We start from the raw sequence: 23,483 nt of genomic DNA on the forward strand, positions 1-23,483 counted from the left end.
AGTTATACAAAATATAGCACATACAATAAACAATTAACATGTTGTATGTACCATAAGCATAGTAATAAACTTTATAAAACAAAAGTTACTTTGCTTCTCCCCTATAACCTTTAAGAGTTAATAAAAAACCGAATGTTGTTAAGCCGTTGTAAGCAACCGAATGTTGTTGTTGTAAGGCGACCAACAATAGGTAGTTTAATTTTTTTTTTTAATTAAGTACCCTGTATATTATTTGGTAAAATAAAAAATATTTTAATATTTTTATCATGTTGTGTTACTGAATTGTATAAACTTCACTGCAACATTTTAAACGTTTATATATACATTGTAAAAAAAAATCTTATTTTATATTTTTTTAAGAAACGTCTAACAATGATAAAACCGCAGTGTAATTTAATTTTAAATTAATTTCAGGTGTGCGTTTTTAAAATTGTATTGGATTTCTTACTTTTGATTTTTCTCAGTTTTGGGTACACATGTGAGAAAGTATTAAAAGATTATGAATTTTCCTATTAAAGTGTAAAAACTTCGTTTTTTAATAAGATATAATTCATTGCCTTACTTAAAACTGACGCTTTTTTCATTAAAATGACACAAAGGTCTGTAAGATAAAAATTGGCCGAGATATTACATCTTAAGTTTTGCCACTTCTAAATATAGCTATTTATCCTACTAGAGGACTGGAATACGTCATAATAGTGGCGGATTCATCACCATCAATAGATGAGTTATATATAAAATATGGATGTTGAGAATTAATACACTATCAAATAAAATATTCGTTGCAAATATTTTTCGGTTTCAATTTGTCACTAAATTTAATTACCACTTATCACAATATTATTCACTGTCACTGTCGTGTATTTCAATACTCTTTAGAGTTTCGCCTATGTCATCATCGATCCAAATAGGTGGTGAGTCGATAACTTGATTTTCGTCCTCATCACTTATATTTGTCACTTCATTTATCTCTTCAACGACGTCCGAGTTATCTGATACGGAAGCTGTTCCGTTTTTATCCTTGGAAGTATCTAGGATTATCTCTAAAAATAGGATTAAAAAGTTGAAGATTAAGTAAACTGTGTTTCAAATGTAATGTAATGTAGTTTCAATTCAAGTAATGGGGGGGGGGGAAACAGGGCAGATACCTTTTATTTTACCAGTCGTTTTATTTTTAGATAAAAAAAATTGTGTCTAAGATCAATTGTTTATTATTTGTTGAACATTTCTTTGAACATACCTTATCACATTCATTAAATTAAGAATTTGGTAAACTGAAAAATATTTCGTACAATTTTTGCTGTCAGAACTTTATTGCAATAAAAATTATTAGAATACTAGTGTTTTAAAAAAAACCGTTTTTTTTTTTTAAATCGGAAAAAAATCGCGAAAAAAACTGTTTTTTTTTCGAAAAAAACCGTTTTAATTGGAAGAAAAGCTTTTTTCGTTTTTTTTTTTTATAGCTAGCTATAAATAACATTTTTGACCTCCAAAGTTGTCATTTTGACCACTAGATGCCTATATTAATTATATAAAACGTATAGTATAGTATAAAATTGATTGTTGCAAAAAACTTTAACTGCTGTTTACTCAAACTCAAAATCACATTTTACAGTGGTATCCATTCAGCTTTGAAACCCTCATATTTATTAATGTGTAGAAGGGAAACAATAACAAATCAGTTTATTTTTTACTATTATTGGCATCGAGTATCGACAAGATATTTATTTCAATAACGTAGTACTGCTCCTTAATTGCCCCTTTGATTTATTTACTGAAGGAGGTTGATGAACTTTAAGATAATTGCAAAAATAATCTGACAATCAATTTGTTATTATTGTGTTAAAAGTGTAGTGACGGTTATTGTAGCTAAGTTTTTCATATTTTTAAACTGTACTGCTAAAGAATATTACTGAAACTGTAAAATAAACCCAAAAGTACACTAAATTTTATGTAAGGTTATGTTTACGTTTCTCCACAGTTTAATAGGAGAGAACCATATAGCATTTTGCTCACAGACCTATTCGTTTCCAAATGTCTGCCCAGGCTAATGCCTGTACTTGAATTTTAATGCGCATTCTTTGCATCATATTTACTTCATTTTAGGTAAGCTCAATCGTGGGTCTTGTAGTAATGTTGATGTTTATGAAGATGCTGATAAGGAAAATGCTGGAGGCGGTGACAACAATAATTTAGGTCATGATGATACAAACATTGACATGGAAGTTGTGGATATCGACAAGTTCATTTAGTACTTTAAGTGGTGTTGATGCTGGATGCAGCACTGGAAACGAAAGGACATTAATGTTATGACCGGCAGGAAGATCATTAAACACTCACGTATGGAACAATCGAGCATAATATCATTCACAGATCGAATCTCAAAGATGGAGCAAATATCAGTAGATGCCGCCTTTGCAAGAGCTATTTATGCTGGGGCCTTACCGCTTTCCATTTTTTCTGAAAACCCTTTGTGGAATGTCGCATTTAATATTTTGCGGCCGTCCTATAAACCACCGAACTTACATAGTTTACGGAAACCATTACTAGAAGCAGAATATGCTCGTATTATAAAATTAGCCGAAGAGAAGGTTCAGAACTCTCAATGTTTAACTCTCATATCAGATGGTTGGACTAATATTCGTAGAGATGGAGTAGTAAATTTTCTTTTAGCCACCCCCGACGTTGTATTTTACAAATCCATTGAGCCCGGAGAAAATAGAGAAACTGGACAATATATTGGGCAACAATTCGTTAATGTTATTAATGATGTTGGAAGCGCAAATGCTTTGTTAATAGTCACAGATAATGCTAGCAATATGAGAGTTGCATGGAATATGGGCAGATCTGAGTTTCCTCGGGCTCAGTTTATTAGCAAGTCATGAGGATTCCTCGGCTATCTGATTTAAGAAATAAGGCTAAAACGGTTGTAAAAAACATTAAAAACAAACGAGTCTCCCTTGCAGTATTTCGCAAAAAACAAAAGAAAAAGTATAGAAATAAAGCCGTTGCTTTAAAAATGCCAAATCCAACCAGATTTGGAGGAGACGAGGTTCTTTACAGCTCCTTAAAACTTAACAAAGCTGCCTTACAAGAAACTGTAATTTCGGAAGATGTCAAAATAGAAGATTCAGTACGAAGAGAAATCCTTGGCGATACGTTCTGGCAAGATATTACTATAACAGGCGAACTTCTGAAGCCTATTGCCAGGGGTATAAAAGTTTTAGAGGGAGATTCTTCTAATTTATCACTTGTTCCAAGAGTAGTAATGGACATAAAAGTTCAAACAATCAATAGCCTAAAAAGGCATTCATCATTAATAAATAGCAGTACTTCAAATACTATACTGAAACAAGTAGCAAAGAGAATTGACTTTTGCTGTAAGAATCTACACAAGGCCGCTTATTCTGTAGATCCTCGATTTAGAGGAGAGGGTCTTTCAGACGAGGATTGCCTGAACTGCCTTGAAGTTATTAAACATATTTCAAATCATATTGATCTACCAGCTGATAAGGTGATTGCCAACGCGGCTATGTATAAATCAAAATCAGGTTTTTACGAAAGACCAATTTTGTGGGAAGTTGCAAGTCAAAACGATTGTGATCCAGTATCATGGTGGAAAGGTCTCTGTGCAAACCAACTACTGCAACCAATAGCAACTCGGTTACTACAATTAATCCCATCATCGGCAGCCTCTGAAAGAAACCGGTCAACATATCAACTTATTCACTCAAAAAAAGAAATCGATTGTTAGGTAAACGAGTGGAAAAATTAGTAGCCGTTAGAAGCAACCTGTACCTATTCCATGAGAACATCGAAAAAAAAATGTTTCAGCGAAGATTACCTGTATTACTTACAAATGGAGGCCGCTTCTTTGGTCATCGATTATGATGATGATGACCAATTACTCTGTCAATATACCTCAAACGAGGCCCCTAATCTTGAAGATTCATTTGATTCAAAAGATTCAGAACTAGAATCCAGTTTTGAATGTTCTAATTCTGATGAATCTTCATAATTTAATTAATTTACTTATTTCTTATTTTTGGTTGTAGTTCCTGTTGTAATTCTCTCTAGAGTGCATTTTAAGTTTTTGTTTTTTGTATTTTGTCGTTTAGTTGCTTTTGTTTTGTAAAGAGTTTAATAAAAAACTAATTGAATTTTTCCTTTTTTTGGTTTTTTTCAACACTTCCGGAATAAAACCGGTTTTTTTCCGGACTGTTAAAACACTATAGAATACGTAAACTTGAAGCTTAGTTTCCTATCTTAACCTAAACTTAATATGACAACTTATTTAATAACTGGAATTTAAATTTTGTATCTAATAATAATTTCAATTAATGTCTATGTAAATTTTCAGAAACTTTAAGTGCTTTTATGTTTAGTTAGACACTTTCTGTGTTGCCGAGAGAGTATATTTATCTTTATATACAGGGTGTTCGAAAAATAGACGGAGATATTTCAATGGGTGATTCCTTGTAAAAAAATATAAGACAAAGTTTTTATAAACATGGGTCCGGAAATGCAGTTTTCAAGATAATAAAAAATAAATACCGTTTTATTGTATGCCACTGAACAAAATTGGTTTATTAATTTTTGTAAAAAAATCACAGGTGCCTTGGAAAACAAAAAATCAAAAACATTTCTTGGAGCTTTTTATTGTAACAACAACTGCAACAAACGTTGGAAATGTCCACCATCCATTTCTGTACACCTTCTCACTCGACGAATCTTGAACGACGCATTCGAGCTAAAATTCGAGGTCTATTTCTCACTTCTTCGCAAGCATTTACAATTTTATTTCTTAACTCTTCTATTGTTTGTATGGGATTAGCATAAACCAGACTTTTAAGGTGTCCCATAAATAAAAATCTATTGGATTTAAGTCAGAGGAGCGAGGTGGCTATTGAATTGGTCCACCTCTTCCAACCCAATTTTCCCCAAAGGTGTTATTGAGATGAGTTCTAACCGCTATACTAAAATGAGGAGGAGCTCCATCGTGCATAAAAGTTATTTGATTACGTACATTTAGAGGAACTTCTTCCAGCAGTACGGGCAATTCTTGTTAAAGGAATTCTAAGTAAGATTCGCCGTTTAATTTTAAGGGTAAAAAGAAAGGCCCAATTAAATCGTCACCAACAACACCCATCCACACATTTAAAGAAAATTGCTCTTGATGGTGACATGGTACGTAAGCATAGGGATTTTCGTCACTTCATACATGAGTATTAATTAACAATACCGCCACGCCGAAATCCAGCTTCGTCCGTAAAAAGTATGGTTTTATTAAAATTATTAAAATTTTAATAAATATAAAATATATTATTAAAATTTCTGTAATTATTAACTTTTTCGTAATACCGTTGGAAAAACTGCAAACGGGGCAGAAAATCTCTTGGTAGTAATGCCTGCACACGCTGAACATCATACGGATACAAAAGTTGCTCAGAGAGAACCTGCCAGACAGTGCTGTTGGCATGATTCGAGCTGCTATAGTCCTGGTACTTACACCAGGATTTTCTTCCACGGCACGAAAAACTGCCTTCTCAAACTCAGGCGTTCTTACGGACCTCGGCCGGCCTTTATCATTAGTGGGAATGGCAAAACTTCCTAAGTAACTTTATTGTCAAAAACATCACGAAAAATAAATAAGAAAATTTACCTCTTTCCCGCAATCTACGGTCTACGCTTTCAAAGGTTTTACTATCTGGAAGTTGCCGTTGGGGAAACGCTTCGGCATACAGACGTCTCGCTGCATAACAATTAGAGGAAAGTCGCCTAATATGGGGATAGTCCCTAATATGGGGTAGCTCAATTTTGAGCTAAAACTAGTTGCCACATCTATTATCTGCATTACGTACTAACCACGAAGATGCGCCAGAAGCGCTTCCCTTCTTGAAACAAAGACGTAGTTACTTTTGACGTATAAGGTTAAAATAAGTTTGTTTGAAAAATAAAGTTTTTTTGCCGGTTGTAGATTTGGATATGTTAAGCAACTTAAAGGTAAGTTTTAAAACTTTTAATAATACTATTCCTTATTACATTTTGCGTAGTTTATGAAAATGAATATGATTTTTAAAAAAACATCTTAATTTTTGTGAAAAATCGCCCCTTCCAAAAATCTGATTTGCTCCTAATATGGGGTACCTATCAATTCCTTATTTGGGGTACCCCATATTAGGAAATAATTATTTACTTTTTGATTAATACCAAATATTTTATTTTAGATGCCTAAAAAAATGAAAGTTTGGGACAAGCAGCAAATGATTTCAGCAATTTTAGCTGTCAGACAAGGTCAGATGGGTTACAAAAAGAGTGCGAGAACCCACGATGTGCCCCAAACAACCTTGGAAAGGTACGTAAAAATGGAAGACAATCCTGAAGATATTGTGAATTCTTCTCTGGAACGCAAAATTGTCTTTTCACAAGAAATGGAATCGCTGCTCGCAAAGCACTGCTTAGAAATGGAAAGAAATTTTTTTGGTATTACACAAAAAAATGTGTGCAGATTGGCATATAGCTTATGCAAAGCTAATAATATAAAAAATCCATTTAGCGCAGCCAAAGAATCTGCTGGGAAGAAATGGTTTGCCAGCTTTCTGTCAAGGCACAAAGAATTATCATTACGAACTCCTCAAGCAATATCATATGCACGAATTAAATCCTTCATTAGAGAAAATATTGCAGCATTTTTTGATTTGTATGAGCCACTTCTTGAAAAACTAAATCATAACCCAGCCAGAATTTTTAACTGCGATGAAACTGGCCTCACCATAGTTCAACACAAGCACGTTAAAGTCGTGGGAAAAAAAGGAAAAAATAAATCGGTGCTATTACCTCCTCTGAGCGTGGGTCTTTGTTAACCACAGCTATGTGTTTTAGTGCAACAGGAGTATACATACCGCCCTTTATAATTTTCCCACGAAAAAACATGAAAATGGAGCTTATGAATGGCACTCCTCCAGGATCAAAATATGCGTGCCATATATCTGGCTGGATCCAACAAGAAATATTTGTGGAATGGTTTCGCCATTTTATTAATCATTTTATTAATCAAAAATTGACAAAGCCTAGCTCTGATGATCCAGTGGTTTTAATACTTGACGGCCATTATTCCCACACAAAAAATTTGGAGGTCATAACTGTGGCGCGAGAAAATTATGTTCACATAATATGCCTTCCACCACATTCAACTCATTGGATGCAACCATTGGACGTTGCTTTTATGTCTCCGTTTAAAACGTACTACACACAGGAAATTACAAACTGGCTAAGGTTGAATCCCGGACGTGTAGTAACAGGCTATCAGATAGAAGAACTTTTTGGGAAAGCCTACATAAAAGCGGCCACCATGGACACGGCCATCAACGGCTTTAGAAAAACTGGAATGTTCCCTCCTGACAGAAACATATTTAAAAAACATGACTTTGTGGCAGAAGTGCAGGATATGTCTGGTGAAGAACTAGTAGAAGCAGAAACAGTTCAGGAAGAAAATATACAAATAGAAACAATAGAGGATGAATTATATTGCACTGTTTCTCGCACAATGCCTAAATGTGGGTTCCAGGGTTATGATTATTAGCCTTTATTAGGGCACGCAAAGAAAACGCAGCTTTATATCGTTAAACCCAGCTTTAGTATTGAAAGATAAATCAATGTCATAATTGACAACTAATTTAATCTATAACCTCAATTCAAAAAAAAAATAAATACAAAGACAGTAATGGTTTAATACTTAAGTTATGATTATGAAATTTAAAATTATGAGAAAGAAAATAAAGTATAATTTAGCACTTAATACTTATTTAAATGTACATCTGATAATACCTCGCATATACGTATATACTCAGTTCCCAATTTCAAATCAAATCAGTGATGGTGGTTATATAAACAATTTTGCTAAATTGAATTTAAAATCTGTGATCATTTCTACATATTAACTCAAAAAAAATAATCTATAAATTGCGACGAACCGATAAATGAATACCTGAAGAACCAAGCCAAAAAGAAAAAGGGGCTACCTGAAATTCTGAGTCTCTCCGACTGGTAGCAGGGCCCACCTGATCTGAATGGGGCTCCTTTGTTGGCAGCTATACGTTTGGGTCAAAAGAGGCAGCAGCAGATCGACCAGTTAGGATGCTTCCAGAATGTCTAGCAGGTAGTGGAGGGCAATCGGTATTAGGTGTAGCCGATTGGAAGGAATGCAGGTTCCGGAGGTGATGATCCAAGCGACTTGATGTGGTAACACGTGGAGTAGCAAGTGAGGTGGAAGCAGTAACAATAAAAATGCAGCAAAAGCAGAAGCAGAGGATAAGCAGAAGGTACAGGAAGGCCTAAAAATGGGGACCACACATGAGGTTCGAGATGGCTGTCAATTTTATGGCATTTTTGTGTGGGTAAGTAAGTTAAATTTTATAAAATTGCTCTTTGAAAAGTTGGATGCATTGATGTTCTTTTGAGTTAAACCGAAAAGCATGCAAATAAGAAATTAATTAGATGAAAAAAATAGGAAAATGACTTAGGCATGTAACATGTGCTAACTTACCGAAGATGAAATGTGGCCTTTTCTGGGGTTTATTTAACACAACAAAAACAAGGAGCCCTATAAACTCTTAGGCCTACTTAGAAAATCAGCAATTAAGCTATCCTAGCACATACTAGTAACTACAAAAAAAATTAGGCTAAGATAGGGTCTACCTTTTCACATCCGCATTAAGCGAAACTATCTGTCATACTCTAGAACCAGATAAAGAATGAATCTATTAAAAACAGGATTGTCAGTTCCCTCCAAATTTTAAGGAATGCATTTATCTGTCAAGTACCTAGGTGTTGACATGCTGGGTTTAACTACTGGGTACTATCTGGTACCAACATTGGTTTAAGTAATTTGCAACTATGGAGCAATCTATAACTTGAGGCCATGGTTTAGCAACAATAATTTACAAAAAAAAAACTGACAGACCAGATTGACATTAACATTCTTATCACTATTGATCCTTATGATTTGAACAAAATAAACAATTAGTTAATAAGTGCTCAGTATTCATTAAAATCTAAAATAGGCCAAATTGACCTGCAAGGTAAAATCAATGCAAAATCAATGGCAGTTCCTAATTCTATTCAATCAACAAAACAATGAAACAATATCCCATATTATTATTTACTTTCCTCATCCAATAATGGTTTTCCTTGCGTTTCAGATCGGGTATGTTAGGAGGGACCATCTTAACGGTATCATATCTGTGTAGTATGTATATTTATGTATGATTTTTAAATAAATTATTTTATGAAACTATGGTTGCGATTTACTTTATCTTGGTAAAAAAAAAATTAATAAATCAATTAATATATCTGTTGGAGATTAAACCTGTAACAATTAGATAACAACGAGCCAAAAGATGGACAACAAGACGGATTACCCCAGAGAAACAGATTACTGCTTTGAAACAGGTTACTCCTGCAAATTTAATGCTTGTTCCAACTACTTCTAAGGATATTATTAAAAAAAAGAGTACAAGAAGTGGTAAAGCTGCGGTTATAACTAGCACGCTCTACAAAGAAGAATTGGAAAGCAGCATGGAAAAAAGAAAATTACCTTCAATTTCGGACACTAAAAGAAAAATTGGTTATTTAAAACCAAACCAACAGAAAAAAATTAAATCTTTCCAACAGAAAAAAAATTAATTGTCAGTGGCTAAACAAAAACGAAAAAATGGGAAATCAGTATCCTGCTGTTCTTCTTCTTCAGAATCGGCTCCTAAACCGGAATATCAAGATTCAGAAGACGAGGTAGAAAACTTTGAGGAAGATGCTATTTGTATGTTTTGCGAAAGTCCATTTTCTGAAGATGTCAGAGGCGAGGAATGGGTGAAGTGCCAAGGCTGCTTCAAGTAGGCTCACGTTGAGAGTGCTGGTTGTGAAAGAAGCTACTATTTTCTTTGACTTTTGCGTTACAAAATAGATTTGTTTTGTCTTTTTGGTTGCATGTGACTTTTAGGTATTTACTTTAATAAATAATACGTGATATTTTTTTAGTTTTTTTTTTAATAAATAATATTTTTATACAAAAAAAAACAAACATATTTTGGTTATTTTTAGTTTCTACATATGGGGTGGTGCAACTTTTTTTTAATGTTGCATGTTTTCTTCTGCATTTAATTTTTAACATCTTCCCTTTTATTAAATCCTTAAACAGTGTAAAATAAATCGTAAAATAAAGAAGTAGTGTTTTAAATTAACTTCGTTTTTTTATAACAGTGTTTTTAAAAAAAGTACCCCATATTAGGAGACTTTCCTCTACTGTAAGCACGAGCATATATTACATGCATGTCTGTAATTTCCCCAAAACTGTAATTTTCCATCACAAAAACCGAGATAAAAACTTTTTAGAGAAATTTCACCAAGAAAATTAGGTAAATAATTATTTTCTAGGAAAACTGACGCTTGTCAATGTCAAACCTCCATGCAGAAATTATTTTTTGTTTTCCAAGGCACCTGTATTTTTTTTACCAAAATTAATAAACCAATTTTGTCCAGCCGCATGCAATAAAACGGTATTCATTTTTTTTTGTCGAAAACGCAGTAAGATACGAAAAAAATACAAGAGGCAAAAAAGTTGTATTTTTAAATGCTTAATCAAACAACAAATATAAAAGTTGAAAAAAAGGCAGTGGCGTACATTTTTTTGCCAATACTACACACCCCACAAAAATTATCGCATCACTAGTATTTTAAGATATTTTTAATATTTTTTGGGACAATCTGTATATGTATCAACTTAAAAGATATTTCTGGTTTCGTATCATGGACAAAAAATGATCGGAATTTCTTACATATTTTTTTGAAGCAAAAATGCTCGCGTTGATTATTCCTGTGTTGGCGAATGCATTGAGATCGAAAACGTTCTAAGCAAATAGTGTTATTCTAAAGTGAAAATTTAAATTTATTGTTAATAATGGATGTGCCTGAACGTTTAGCAAGACATGTGACTAATGAAGACACCGCTAGAATCATTGCGCTCATAGAAGATGGCCGCAGTCAAAGATACGTCGCTCGGATAATGGGAGTTCAACAAAGCACCATATCCAGAGTTGTTAATCACTATCAAGAAACAGGACCACTATCCAGACGACCCGGACAAGGCCGCAGAAGGGTAACTTCGGCAGTAGATGATCGTTACTTAAGGTTAACGGCTTTTAGAATTAGGCATACCACCTCTAGAAGACTGCAAACAGATCTGTTTGTTTGGCTGCTCGTAATGTCCGAATAAGCCTACAGACAGTTCAAAATAGGCTGAGACAAGCAGGTTTACGAGCCAGAGTGCCAGCTAGAGGTCCACGTCTTACCAGAGAACATCGAGTAGCAAGATTGCAATTTGCTAAAGAACACGCAAATTGGAATATTCAAGATTGGTTCAATATTTTATTCACGGATTAATCAAGATTTTGTCTATATTCATCAGATAGGCGTGTACCAGTATATAGGCGACGTGGTGAACGGCACGATCAGGTTAATTTTTGTCAAACTGAAAGCTTTGGTGGTGGCTTTATCATGGTTTGGGGAGGAATTTATTTTGAGGGTCGCACGGAGCTAGTACCAGTGAATGATGGAAGGACTAAATGCTGATAGGTACATAACCGATATCCTAGAACCCCATGTAGTGCCCTATAGGCCACATATCGGTGATAATTCTGTGCGAATGCATGATAATGCTCGTCCACACGCTGCTAGAGTTGTTCGGCAATACTTAGAAGAGGTCGAGATACCCACCCTAAATTGGCCTGCCCGTAGCCCGGATTAATTTTATTGGTTGATTTCCAATCGGATCTCCGGGGAGAGCAAATAAGAATGGAAACATAAATAATAAAAAACTGCAAACAAAGCGAATTAAGAGAATATGCACATGGGATATGAACACAATGGTCTGAACTGGTAAAATTGAAAATACGCTGTTAGAAATGAGAAGATTGAGTATTAAGATCATAAGATTAAGAGAGATAAGATGAGGCCTATATTATTCTGAAACAGCTAATGGAAAGTACGAACACCAATAACCCCTTATAGTGGGATTGATTATTAAAAAGGATGTTGCTAGACATTTCAGTAATTTTATGTGTATGAACGAAAGGGTCATGCTCCTACAATGAATACGTCACCAGTGAGAAGAACGTTACTCTCAGATTAAAGATCTTAATAAAGAAACTCTGAATATTATGAAAAAACTGAATATTATGAGAATAATATCGTTTTATTTTTATACAGCTACTTAGTGCTCCCAGAACAGCTTTTTCTAAAACAGATTTCTGAATTTTCACATTTGTTTACGTTCCCACTATGATACTACCGTCCTTTAATAATATTTTTTTCAACTTAACTACACAGAACATTTATGTGACGTAAACCGTTTGATAAAATGTACACTTTTTAGAATGTAACTTTTTTGATTTGACTTTGTCGCTGTTTGTCAGATATCTATATTTCTTTTTTGATCAATACCTCCTAGCCTCATAGTAGAAGAAACAATAAGTGATGGAAGAGAAGATAACTTATTAGCTTATTTTTCTTACCTGGAACTAACATAGTAAGGTCCCTAAGTTCGTAAGGTACTAATGCATCTAGATCATCGGATTCCGTTTTAAAGGCTAGTTTTTTTGATTTCTAAAATACCCAAAACACATTTAAAATATAATAATTACTAAAAATATGTTGACTTACTTCCTGTGCCTTAAGATATAGTTCGTCTATAGTAGCCTGTTGATTTCGCCTCGGATTCCTGAAAATAAATAGAAAAATCAGTTTTAAAAAACTTCCTGTTTATTAGACAACCTACCTGATAAAAGCCATGTTCCATGTAACGATGAGTAATTTAATACAGCTTACCAGTTTTTTTTTTAATTTTCAAAAAACACAAATATGTACTGTACTAAAATTCAACTACTACTGGGCATTTGGTGGGACGAATATAGAATTTAAAAAAAACTTACCTCCTAACGTTAGTTGGATTGAAATATGGTTGGTTGGGTGCCTGAGACATATATGGATTGGGTTGCTGAGGAATATATGGATATTGAATTCGCACTCCAGAAGGACCCGGCTGACCCATGTGTCCCATATTATTTTGAATTTGGTGACCATGTTGATGCGATGGTAGTACTAGGAAAAATTATTTATTTATTTGTTAATCTCAAAAGCAATTAAGCCAATTACGGATACCAAACTTAAAATTTAGATTACATGAAAAACGATAGAAAAATATACATTATATGTATACACTTATAAGGAATAATAATGCACAGTATTACAATATGATTACACGAAAATCATCAAATCGTAGTTTTAAGATAGCATTACAGATTGATATTTATCCCCATAAAGAATCCTAAGCCACCATTATTACATTGACTTTTTTTCAAGTAGGGTTGTGTCAGCACTTATCAGTTTTTCGTGTAAAGAAATTATATGACAATTGTACTGTCACTAAGTAAGAGTGTATTATTATTTGTAGTAAAAATTCTAAAATAAAAAAATGCCACATCATAATGAATAATCTAATAGTGAAATGCGTGATATGATTTGCGTTTTTGCTCAGTCAAATTATAGTAGACTGGTGCAGCCAGAAGGTATTTAAAATTATACCCAAATCGAAGACAACCCAATCACAAACTATTCAGACGTATTTATACCCGCCTAGGCGAAAGAGAGTGTTTTCGTCCTAAAACCTTAAATGGTGCTCCAAAAAATATCAACGTCGATGATGAAGAAGAGGTTTTAGCTCGGATTTCGGAAAATCCATATTTGAGTACTCGTTGGTTAAATACGGAAACAGGAATAAGCCAATTGTCTATCTGGAGCATTTTAAAGAAAGAAAATCTCCGTCCATATTACTATACTCCTGTCTAAAATTTGCTAGCTCAAGATTTACCAGTTCCCCTACAGTTTGCTCAATTTATGCTAGATAGAACAATCATACAATTCAAAAACCAAAAATTTTTTGATGACCTTCTTTTCACGGATGAGGCGACGTTTACTAAACGAGGTGTTTTTAATTGGAAAAACAATCATTTGTGAGCCTTTTTTTATTGGTCCTTTTGGACTTCCTCCTAATCTGAACGAGCCCCCCTATTTAAACTTCCTTGATCAACAGTTAAACCCACTACTAGAAGATGTACCACTAGCCATAAGGCGGAACATGTGGTTTATGAATGAACATTTTCGTCACCGGTGGATTGGGTGTGGCAGTGATTTTTTTTGGCCGTCTAGAAGTCCGGACTTAAACCCTCCAGACTTCTCAATAGGGTCACAGATGAAGGACATGGTTCGTTTTAATATTGTTACTGATTATTATTTGTCGTCTTTACTGTTGTTACTCAGCATAGTAGTAATTTAAAAAAAATTAATTCCTATTAAGCCAATGTAATAACGGTGGCTTAGGATTTTTTACACTGAATATTTAAAATGCAAATAATTAAAAACTGATAGAGTTACATGAAATAAACAGGAGTACCTTTTTTATTCAAAATTGAACTGTCTTTTAGATTTTCTACTCGTTTTAGCCATAACTGATTAGGCAAAAAAGATATGTTGTAATTTACCTAAGTAACAGGGTGTAACTAACGCCCTGTATAAATAATGCTAAGTTCATCACAAAATTCGTAATTTTCATATCAAAACACATAAAGTCGCCAATTTTCAAGACGATACTGCTTAAAATCACAAAATTATTAAGAAATTTCAAATTAAGATTCCAACTTTAAATACCCTGTATCGTAATCGTAAACCTGCAACATTTGTATAAGACATGTTAAGTCCAATCGCCATATTTTAGTATGTAGTATCTCCAATTCAGAGATTGCCCATTCTTAATGATTGCTGTATCGACTTTGGTTCCATGTTTGGTGAGGATTGCTATTGGCATGGAAAAAAAGAGTCAGGGAACATTGCTAAGCTGTTAGCATCACCTTTCTTATATCGTTAAGATTGTTAATTTTATTACCTATAAATATCTATGTATTATGGAATACCGATCTGCCTACTGAAGATATAGGTACTTATCTATATTATACAGTGTGTGTCAACCAAATGGAATAAATTAACTAATAAATAGACGAGAGCGTGTTGGAAAAAACGCTCGAACACGTCGATTGGTTTTTATAGTTGCGCATTTTTTTTCATAAAAACTTTTTATACAGGGAGTATCAGATAACGGTGGCCCATACCAGCTTGCTTAGTTTAAACATAACACCCAGTATGTTAATTAATTTTTAGATTCCTCAGATCATTTTAGACATATTTTGTATACAATGTCCTATACCTATATTTGACTGTTTCGGAAATATTAAGTAAAATTGAAAAAATAACATTTAGAAAAGAAAATTATTTATTTGCCGAAAATTGTTACAACATATTAGCTCGCCACGAACGTCTTGGCAACACCCTACCCGTAAATAGAAATTTCTTCTAACGTTACTCAACATCTCAGGTGTGATCATTGGCGGCTTGCTAATAGGGGCGCAAGGGCGCGCGCCCCCCCAGTAATTTCATTAAAAATTACTTATTTTAAATATAAAACTCGTGTGCAGTAATTATTAATTATATTAGATATATTTTTTATCAACCTGCGTTTAAACGTATAACACAAGCGCCCGTACTATAGGAGATAATGCGATATTCAAATCAACAACCAAAGTGCTCCTGGCATCCCACCTATACCGCTCTCTGTCTCGCGCAAGGTACAGCTCATCTATCTTCCTCTATTTGTCGTGGGGCGCGCTTACATCCGCGTCCATAATTTGACCGAAAAGCTACTCTCGACGACCCATCTTCTCGGCTTTTATCCAACACCTACTCAAAGACAAGGCCTTAGTGCTTGGCGCGTGACGTCATCGATGTGGGCCACCGATTTTTAAAAACCAAGGGATTTCATATGCTAATATCTCAATATTTGGCTTATTTTAAAAAATGCTAGGAATAGAATAGAGTTCAGGAAACATTTAAAGGTATGTTTTAGTTCTGGTTGAATGTCAGGTTAAATATTATGGTGTAATATTAAATGCAACAATATTAAATGACTCCCAACTCCCCTACATCTGCGCCAAAATTCAACATACGTATTTAGGTATTTTTTTATACCATTAAGTATAAAAAAATGTTATTATATACACATAAATACATATATTGACTTTAAAAGCTTAGAAAGCTTAGGTATACTCCAGCTCTTGTAATTTTTTAATTCCAGAAAAAGAAACACATTTTTTCTTGGAGGTGTCAAAATCAGGAAAATAAAATTTTTGGTCTGGTTTAGAGTTAAGCCAATTATTAAATACACATTTAAGTAAGTGAACTGTGTCAAATAGGTAAAATAATGGTCTCTGATTATCTATGGGATGAGGATAAACAATGCTAAGTTGGTCTGCAGTTGAAAAATGACTAATGGCATTATTATCACACTATTAAAAAACTATGTACCCAATCTTCTCTAAATTTTCAATAATTATCTTAATAAAATTATAAAGTATGTCTGATGTAATTTTGAAGATGTGAGCTATGTGAACTACTTCCTTAAAGCTGGAACACACACTTGTAATCATAAAAGTAAATGCCGTTGAAGCTAGAGACTTATTATTGACTGATGTTCCAGTGATATTACCGCCTTTATAGTCCATGTAAGGGTCAATATGAATTTCATCAAAAAGTAGTGTCACAAATCTCTCATGATCCTTTAGTAAACTAAACACATTTCAGGCAAAAGTTAAAAACATTTTTTTTTCATCTATGTGGGAATCGGTCATGTATTTGTTACAAATACCCATTATAGTTTGAGGATGTGGTAAAATTAGGAATCCATAATCTCTTAAATACTTGTATGCATGAGGACTAATAGTATAGATTATAGAAGTCAAAATTATTGAACTACTTGAATATCTGTACCTTTTCTTTGCAGTTGTAAACAAAGCTAATTGTTCACAAATAAAATCTAAAGAATGCACGATTTTGTTGTCTTCAATGTTTTTAAAACTTTTTAGTATGTTTGACACAAAATGGAACACACATTTCATTTTATTTATGTCATTTGATGGTTTGGCATGATCGAGAATAGTATTGCCAAGGGTATTGGTAGCAGTCTCGGTAGCAGTATTTGTAGGTGGCAGATTTAAGTCACAGTCAGGATTGTCATTATTGGTAACATTTTCCTCCAAAGACAGGGTAATAATAGTAAGGTCTATTGCTTCAAGTATTGCATATAAATCATCTAAACTATGGGAAGTATATGGAGTTTTAAATTTTGATGTTAAAACACAAACTGGCTATAAGAAAGTTTCAAAAGTTTCAGTCATAGTTTTAGTAATTCTATTGCAAAAATTTTAGCTGTGTTGGAATCTTGAACTTAAATATATAATAAAACGTATAATAAAGTACTCTTTATTATACTACCTTCAGGAAAATGAGCTTCACATACTTTGGTGTTGTTTGTGGGCTCAAAGTCATCTCTGTGTATGGCTTTTACCCATTTTCCCCTTAGATTTAGGTATATCCTTAGAAAAACCGAAGACATGCACTTTAGGTCCGTTTTTATAGTTTCCGTTACAACCCGGAACGCAACACATTTAAGGCATATTTACACCCTGGTATAAACTACAAGCCGAACTAGGAGAAAAACATTAAATTACACACGAACTGAACTATTAAAGTCTGATATAAACAAATAAAACCGCGGCGCGCCGGAGACTCGGTTTTTCAGAGGATTTTTTAAGTCCGAAAGTACGATTTTGCGATTTAAAAGTACGCGAAGAGTTTACATAAATATAACATACACGTTTCGCGGAAATAAACTGATTTTAGAAAAAAAACACAAAAATTAGCTAATGTTTACTGCGGATCTCGTCTGAAATACCGGCAACAACAGAACATAAATACAAACAACCTAACCTCCGTTTCATCAGGTGGCACAACTAGTAGATGCGCCGCTGTCAGATTTATATAGAAAGAACTCCTATTGGCAAGTAACAAGGTATTAGATAAATGATAAAATTTGGAAAAATGGAAGTTTAAATTATAAAAATAGAAATAAGGATGTACTCTTTTTTTTTAACTAAATTGTAAAGTAAGAGCAGTTAAAGATATAGATTTAATTATTTTAAGATAGTAATAGAGCATCCTAACGTTCACGGCAATTTGCAAAGTCTGGCAGCGTTGCAGGCAGCCTTCCGTGGACGAACAACGGCAGCGTCAACAGCTGAATTCACCCGAAAATCAACCCGAAGTGCATGGCCTAAACGCGTGACGGCACGAGCAAAATTTTTTGGAGCGCTTTGTCCTTTTGTAGAGGTGTTATTGTTTTATCACGCTCGTTACCGATAGCGAGCCGCGCAAAAATTTAGCGTCCCAGTTTTATCGTGGATTCGGCTTTTGTTTTAATGTTTTGTAAATCGGACCGCAGGCGGCTGCAAGACGTTTTTTGTTGTTTATTCGGCAAAATTTTGTTTTTAATCGGTTCCGTGATCGGTGGTTTGTGTGTGTCTGAGTATTTCGAGAGTGAACAATACAATAATTATTATTGAAATTTAATAATGAATCGAGTAAGCTTTTTAATTAACTGTCATTTTTTAAATCTTTCACTGGAAGGAAAAGTAAACATTTAGATTTTAGGCAGACCTTTTTTTTCGGCCGGATTTAAATATTACTCTCTAAGACCTGTCGATATTTGAATCAAGCATTGCCAAAATAAGAAACAACACCGATAATATTAAGGCTAATGTAGAATTAAACTTTGAAAGTGTCAAAAGAAGAAGAACTGACGATAACTTGAGAAGTATTATTGCAAAAGAGGTATGTGATACAGTTGTTACCCAAGCGAAGGACAGATTTTCCTATCGAGGTCATCTTCAAGCAGCTAACTTGTTCGATAAAGAAGCGTACCATCCAAAATATAACAAGACCTTTCCAGTGGATATTTTAGATAATGTAGTTACTTTTTATCCAATGTTATGTAAAATTAGATTAAGAACTGAACTAGAAGTCATTTACTCAAGACCAGATTTCTCACAAAATATTGGAGCTATGAACTTGCTTTCATTTATTTTAGAAAATAATCTTGGCGAAACATTTGCCGAAACAATAAAATTATTAAATATCATTGTGACGAACCCAATGATAACTGCGGAGGCCGAGCGCAATTTTTCCACCCTTAAGCGAATAAAAACCTTCCTGCGAAGTACTACGCTTAATGAAAGACTTAATGCTTTAACCATGATGTCCATCAATAGAAATTTAGTGATGGAAATAAACAATTTTGACGAAAAAGTAATGGAAAGATTTATAAATATGAAAGGCCGTCGAGCAGATTTTACTTTTAAGAAGTAGCTTAAGTACCTATTGAACATTTATTAATAAGTATAATTTTTATTCATATTTGGTTGAGGTACTGCCGGACATTTATTTGGTAGTGGGGTGGTGCTCCATCTTGTTGAACCCATTTCATATTCGCTGGAACTTGTGGGTTTCCTGGATCAGGATACAAGTTGACCAACGTTGGCACTACATTATTTTAAAGCAATTCTAAATAATTATCGCCATTCAAATTGCCCTCAATAAAAAAGGGACCTATGATCTGATCTTCAATAATTCCTGCCCACACGTTAACCTTTTCAGGGTATTGAGTATTGTCTTTTCTCGTCCAGCGAGGATTTTCCCTGGACCAATAGCGGCAATTTTGACGATTGGCATGACCGTGAAGAGTAAAGGTGCACTCATCAGAAAACATAACATGTTCCAATTGAATCGGTGAGTTCGAAAACCGTACAAGTCCAAAATTTGACATTTGTAAGTAAGATAGCCATTTTGTTTAAAATTTGTCTTTTCATCGATTGAGCTTAAAAACCGTACTAGATACTTAGTCGTTAACGTAGCACGGCTGCTAGTCAGGAGAAAAACCGTACATGTCCATGTCGTACGGTTTTTCATCTCAAGAATAAAAAGTTGCTTATTTGCACGCACAGCGTTCACTGTGTGTGTATGTTTATCATAAAAAATAGCTTAGTAGCAGCGTTTTATTAACAATTTAAAGTAAAATTATGTCATCCAGTGATAATGAAGAAGTTAGTAAAACTAGTAGGCCAGCAGAAAAAGGAAAAGGAATGTTGATAGTTGAAAATATAATGCAATAAAAACAGCACCTTTGCAAGGTCAGGCCTATGTTTCTAAGACGGGTAAACATGTCAATGCAAAGACTGTAGGCCCTGCGTGTAGGTAAGTTAATAAGTTTAACACTTTGTCTAGCAGCAATTCGGAAGAACGCATTATACGTATATCGTTTGATACCCTAGTGGACTTAATTTTTTTAAATCTTAATTTATTTATTTATTTTTATTCTTTTATTTTTTTTTTTTTGAACAAATAAATATTTTTGTATAGGAATTTGGGTTAGTATGGTTAGTTTTTTTAACGCATAATAAGTACACTCAATGTACTTATAATGCGCTTACACCCGAAGTACTGCTAGTCAGGAGAGGATAAGTCAGGCTAGTAAATTTTAGCAACAAGTTGGGTTTAAATCAAAATGGCTGTTTTATTTTTTAGTTGTATAAAGAAATGCATGGAACAGTTTACTGAGGAAGAAAGAAAAAGTGTGTTAACTAATCTACTCAGCCGTACGACAAAAAATGAACAAGATACTTATTTACAAGGACTAATGGAAGCTAAACAAATGTGAAGAAGTGCGGAAAACAAACAAGAAAGAAAATCAAACTTTTCGTACTTTGTCGTAAAAGGCTCAAATAGAATTTCCGTATGCAAACAGGCATTTATAAGTCTTCACGCCATATCGCACTGGCAAGTTCAGCGCCTGAACACCCTACTTTTGGCAGGTAAATCACCAAACGATCTTAGAGGTAGGCATAATAATAGACCTCGTACATTATGCGATGAATGGACTCAAAAAATTAAAGAGCACATTCAGGCGTTTCCGGTCAAAGTTTCACATTATTCCTCCAAAACCGTACGTTATTTAGATGCATCTTTGACTGTAAAGAAAATGCATAGCCTTTTTGTCGAAAAATATCCAGAGTTGGAAAACTTAGTTAAATACGAATTCTATTTAAAGTATTTCAACGAAAACTTCAATTTGAAGTTCGGAAGATCCCAGGTTGATGTATGTTCGGAATGCGAAAGACATGGAACGAGGCTTAAAGATGTTAACCTTAACGATAACGCAAAGAGAGTGGTTGCAGCTGAACTAATAGTTCATAAAAGGCGGGCGAAAAATTTTTATAACAAAATTAAAGAAGTGCAAACCCTTTGTACTCAATGACCAGAAGTGATGGGACTAGCCTTTGATTATATGCAAAACATGCCACTCCCGCATATTCCGGTTCAGGAAATATTTTATTTTAGGCAGCTCTGGGTATTCGCATTCCAAATTCACAACCTTAAGGATAATACTGGCCATTTTTATACTTACCATGAAGGTCAAGGTCAAAAGGAACCTAATGAAGTGTGTACATTTCTTAATGATTACATAATGAAACATATACCCCTTGAAATCACTGAACTGCATTTATTTTCCGATGGATTTGCAGGGCAGAACCGAAACCAAACAATGGTTCGTTTCCTCTTAGCATTACAGACAACCAAGAGATTTAACAAAATTTATCATTATTAAAGTAAGAGGCCATTCGTTTTTGCCGTGTAACCGGTTTTGGCTGTGTAAAACGGAATTTTAAAAAACATGATCGAATTTACACTCCAGAAGAATATGAGGGCTTAATATTGACCTCCAGGAACAAGCAGCCATTTACTGTGAAGCAGATCCGATACACTGATATTACTAATTTTAAGAACTGGTGGCCTGATTACTATAAAAAAACATGTAGTACTCGAGGTACCGGTGCTAAGAAGGAACGTTTGCTGTGTCAAACTATAGGCAGTTCCTGTATGAAAGTTCAAATCCAGGATATGTTAAAACGTGGGAATATATAGATGGTTTACACTCCCAAACTTTAAAATTGCTAAAAGAACATCAGAACAGCCCACCTCTGGCCAATAATAAGGCATATAATGAACCTGTTCCGATTAATGAAAAAAAAAATTCTGGACATCAAGAAAGTAATGACTTATACCCAAGATGAAGCATTGGAATTTTATTACCACAACACTTCATGGAAAACTACAAACGCTGAAAATGATGATTAAAATGATTGAGATATTAGTTTTCAAGTTGTATTTTTCCTCTGTATTGAATAAATATATAAAAAATCAATAAATGTTTACCTATATCTTTTTATATACAGAATTGAGTTCAAAAACCGTACAAGTCCGTCCCCCCTTTTGATCTGTCATTGGTAGTTCATTTTTTTTTCTGAAAAACTACCCTTAAAAACACATTGCCAACCGTGAGATCTACAACTTTTCTATGCATGCCGATAGTCTACGCTAAGTAGTTTTAGCTTTAAAAGGTTTTTATTGATTTTCTCGAAACGCGGATTCTGGACATGTATGGTTTTCGAACTTACCGATTCAATTGGATCACATTACTGTCTAACATTGCCATCATTTGTTTACAAAAATACATTCTCCTGTCAAAATCGTCTTCCGTGAGCTCCTGGGTGGGTATAATTTTATAGGGATGCATTTCGTTTTCTTTTAATATTCTAATAACTGATGAATAGCTAGACATATCCTCAAACCACAATTAATTGTTTATAATACATTATAAAATGCTTAGCTTAGGACTATTTTTATATTTAAGAAATCGCTTGTAATATATCGTTAGCATTAATATTGTGTCAAAGCTTCGGCTAATACCGTTGCTGTTCATATTTCTGTTCACCTAGTTTTAAGGCCCTTTTGTATCAATAAATGTTTTTTAAAAGTCCGTTCGTCGATATCTGAATTTAACTGGCGCTGCGAACAGGATATTGCAATTTTACCCTTTATTGGTTTACCGTTGTGTAAAAGTGATTGTCAAATCTTAGTGTACTATCCATCAAGAATCTGAAGACATCGACCAACCCCAAGTACCGCAACCCTTGGTACTGCGACCCTTTTGGAGAAGACCAAGCCGAGAAACTGCTAAGCCGCCTACCGTGTTGTCAGGGACCTAGCTGATCCAAGTGCTGCCTTCCCAAACATCTCATCTGGACCAGAACGATTCAAGCCACGCCTTTATAGGGACTCTTTTGGTTGTGAACCTCTACTGTGCAAGCTCTATGGGTCATCCCTTGATTGTACTCCACCTGATCCCGACCCTGATCCTGGCCCTACTCAATCAAACGAGCCCTTGCCAAGCACTTCAGGTGCACAAACTCCACAATAATGGATATTATATAGAAGAAGTTGCTTCCTCTTTAGTAATAAGTCTATATCATACTACATATATACCCTTTAATATAAGAAGCCTTAAGTATTCGTTATCCCAATTATTTACCAATTTATTAATTATGCAACCCTCTGTAAATAATCCAAATAGTATTTTAATTAAATCACAATTT

General features: G+C 34.1%; 1 protein-coding gene across 7 annotated transcripts in view; it reads right to left on the bottom strand.

The window, feature by feature from the left end:
• The window catches only part of LOC126736366 (transcriptional regulator ATRX-like), a 292,446-nt gene that overhangs the window by 92,631 nt on the left and 176,332 nt on the right, over nt 1-23,483 (bottom strand). For 6 of the 7 annotated variants that reach the window (XM_050440688.1, XM_050440690.1, XM_050440686.1 and 3 more), the window contains exon 30: nt 12,984-13,152. In XM_050440688.1, the coding sequence (XP_050296645.1) occupies nt 12,984-13,152 (169 nt within the window). Of the gene's footprint in view, nt 1-330; nt 1,044-12,566; nt 12,658-12,714; nt 12,773-12,983; nt 13,153-23,483 lie in introns of those variants that run through there. The other variant, XM_050440692.1, reaches the window with a different exon arrangement.

This window comes from Anthonomus grandis, chromosome 5 (assembly GCF_022605725.1).
Source record: "Anthonomus grandis grandis chromosome 5, icAntGran1.3, whole genome shotgun sequence".
Taxonomy (NCBI): domain Eukaryota; kingdom Metazoa; phylum Arthropoda; class Insecta; order Coleoptera; family Curculionidae; genus Anthonomus; species Anthonomus grandis.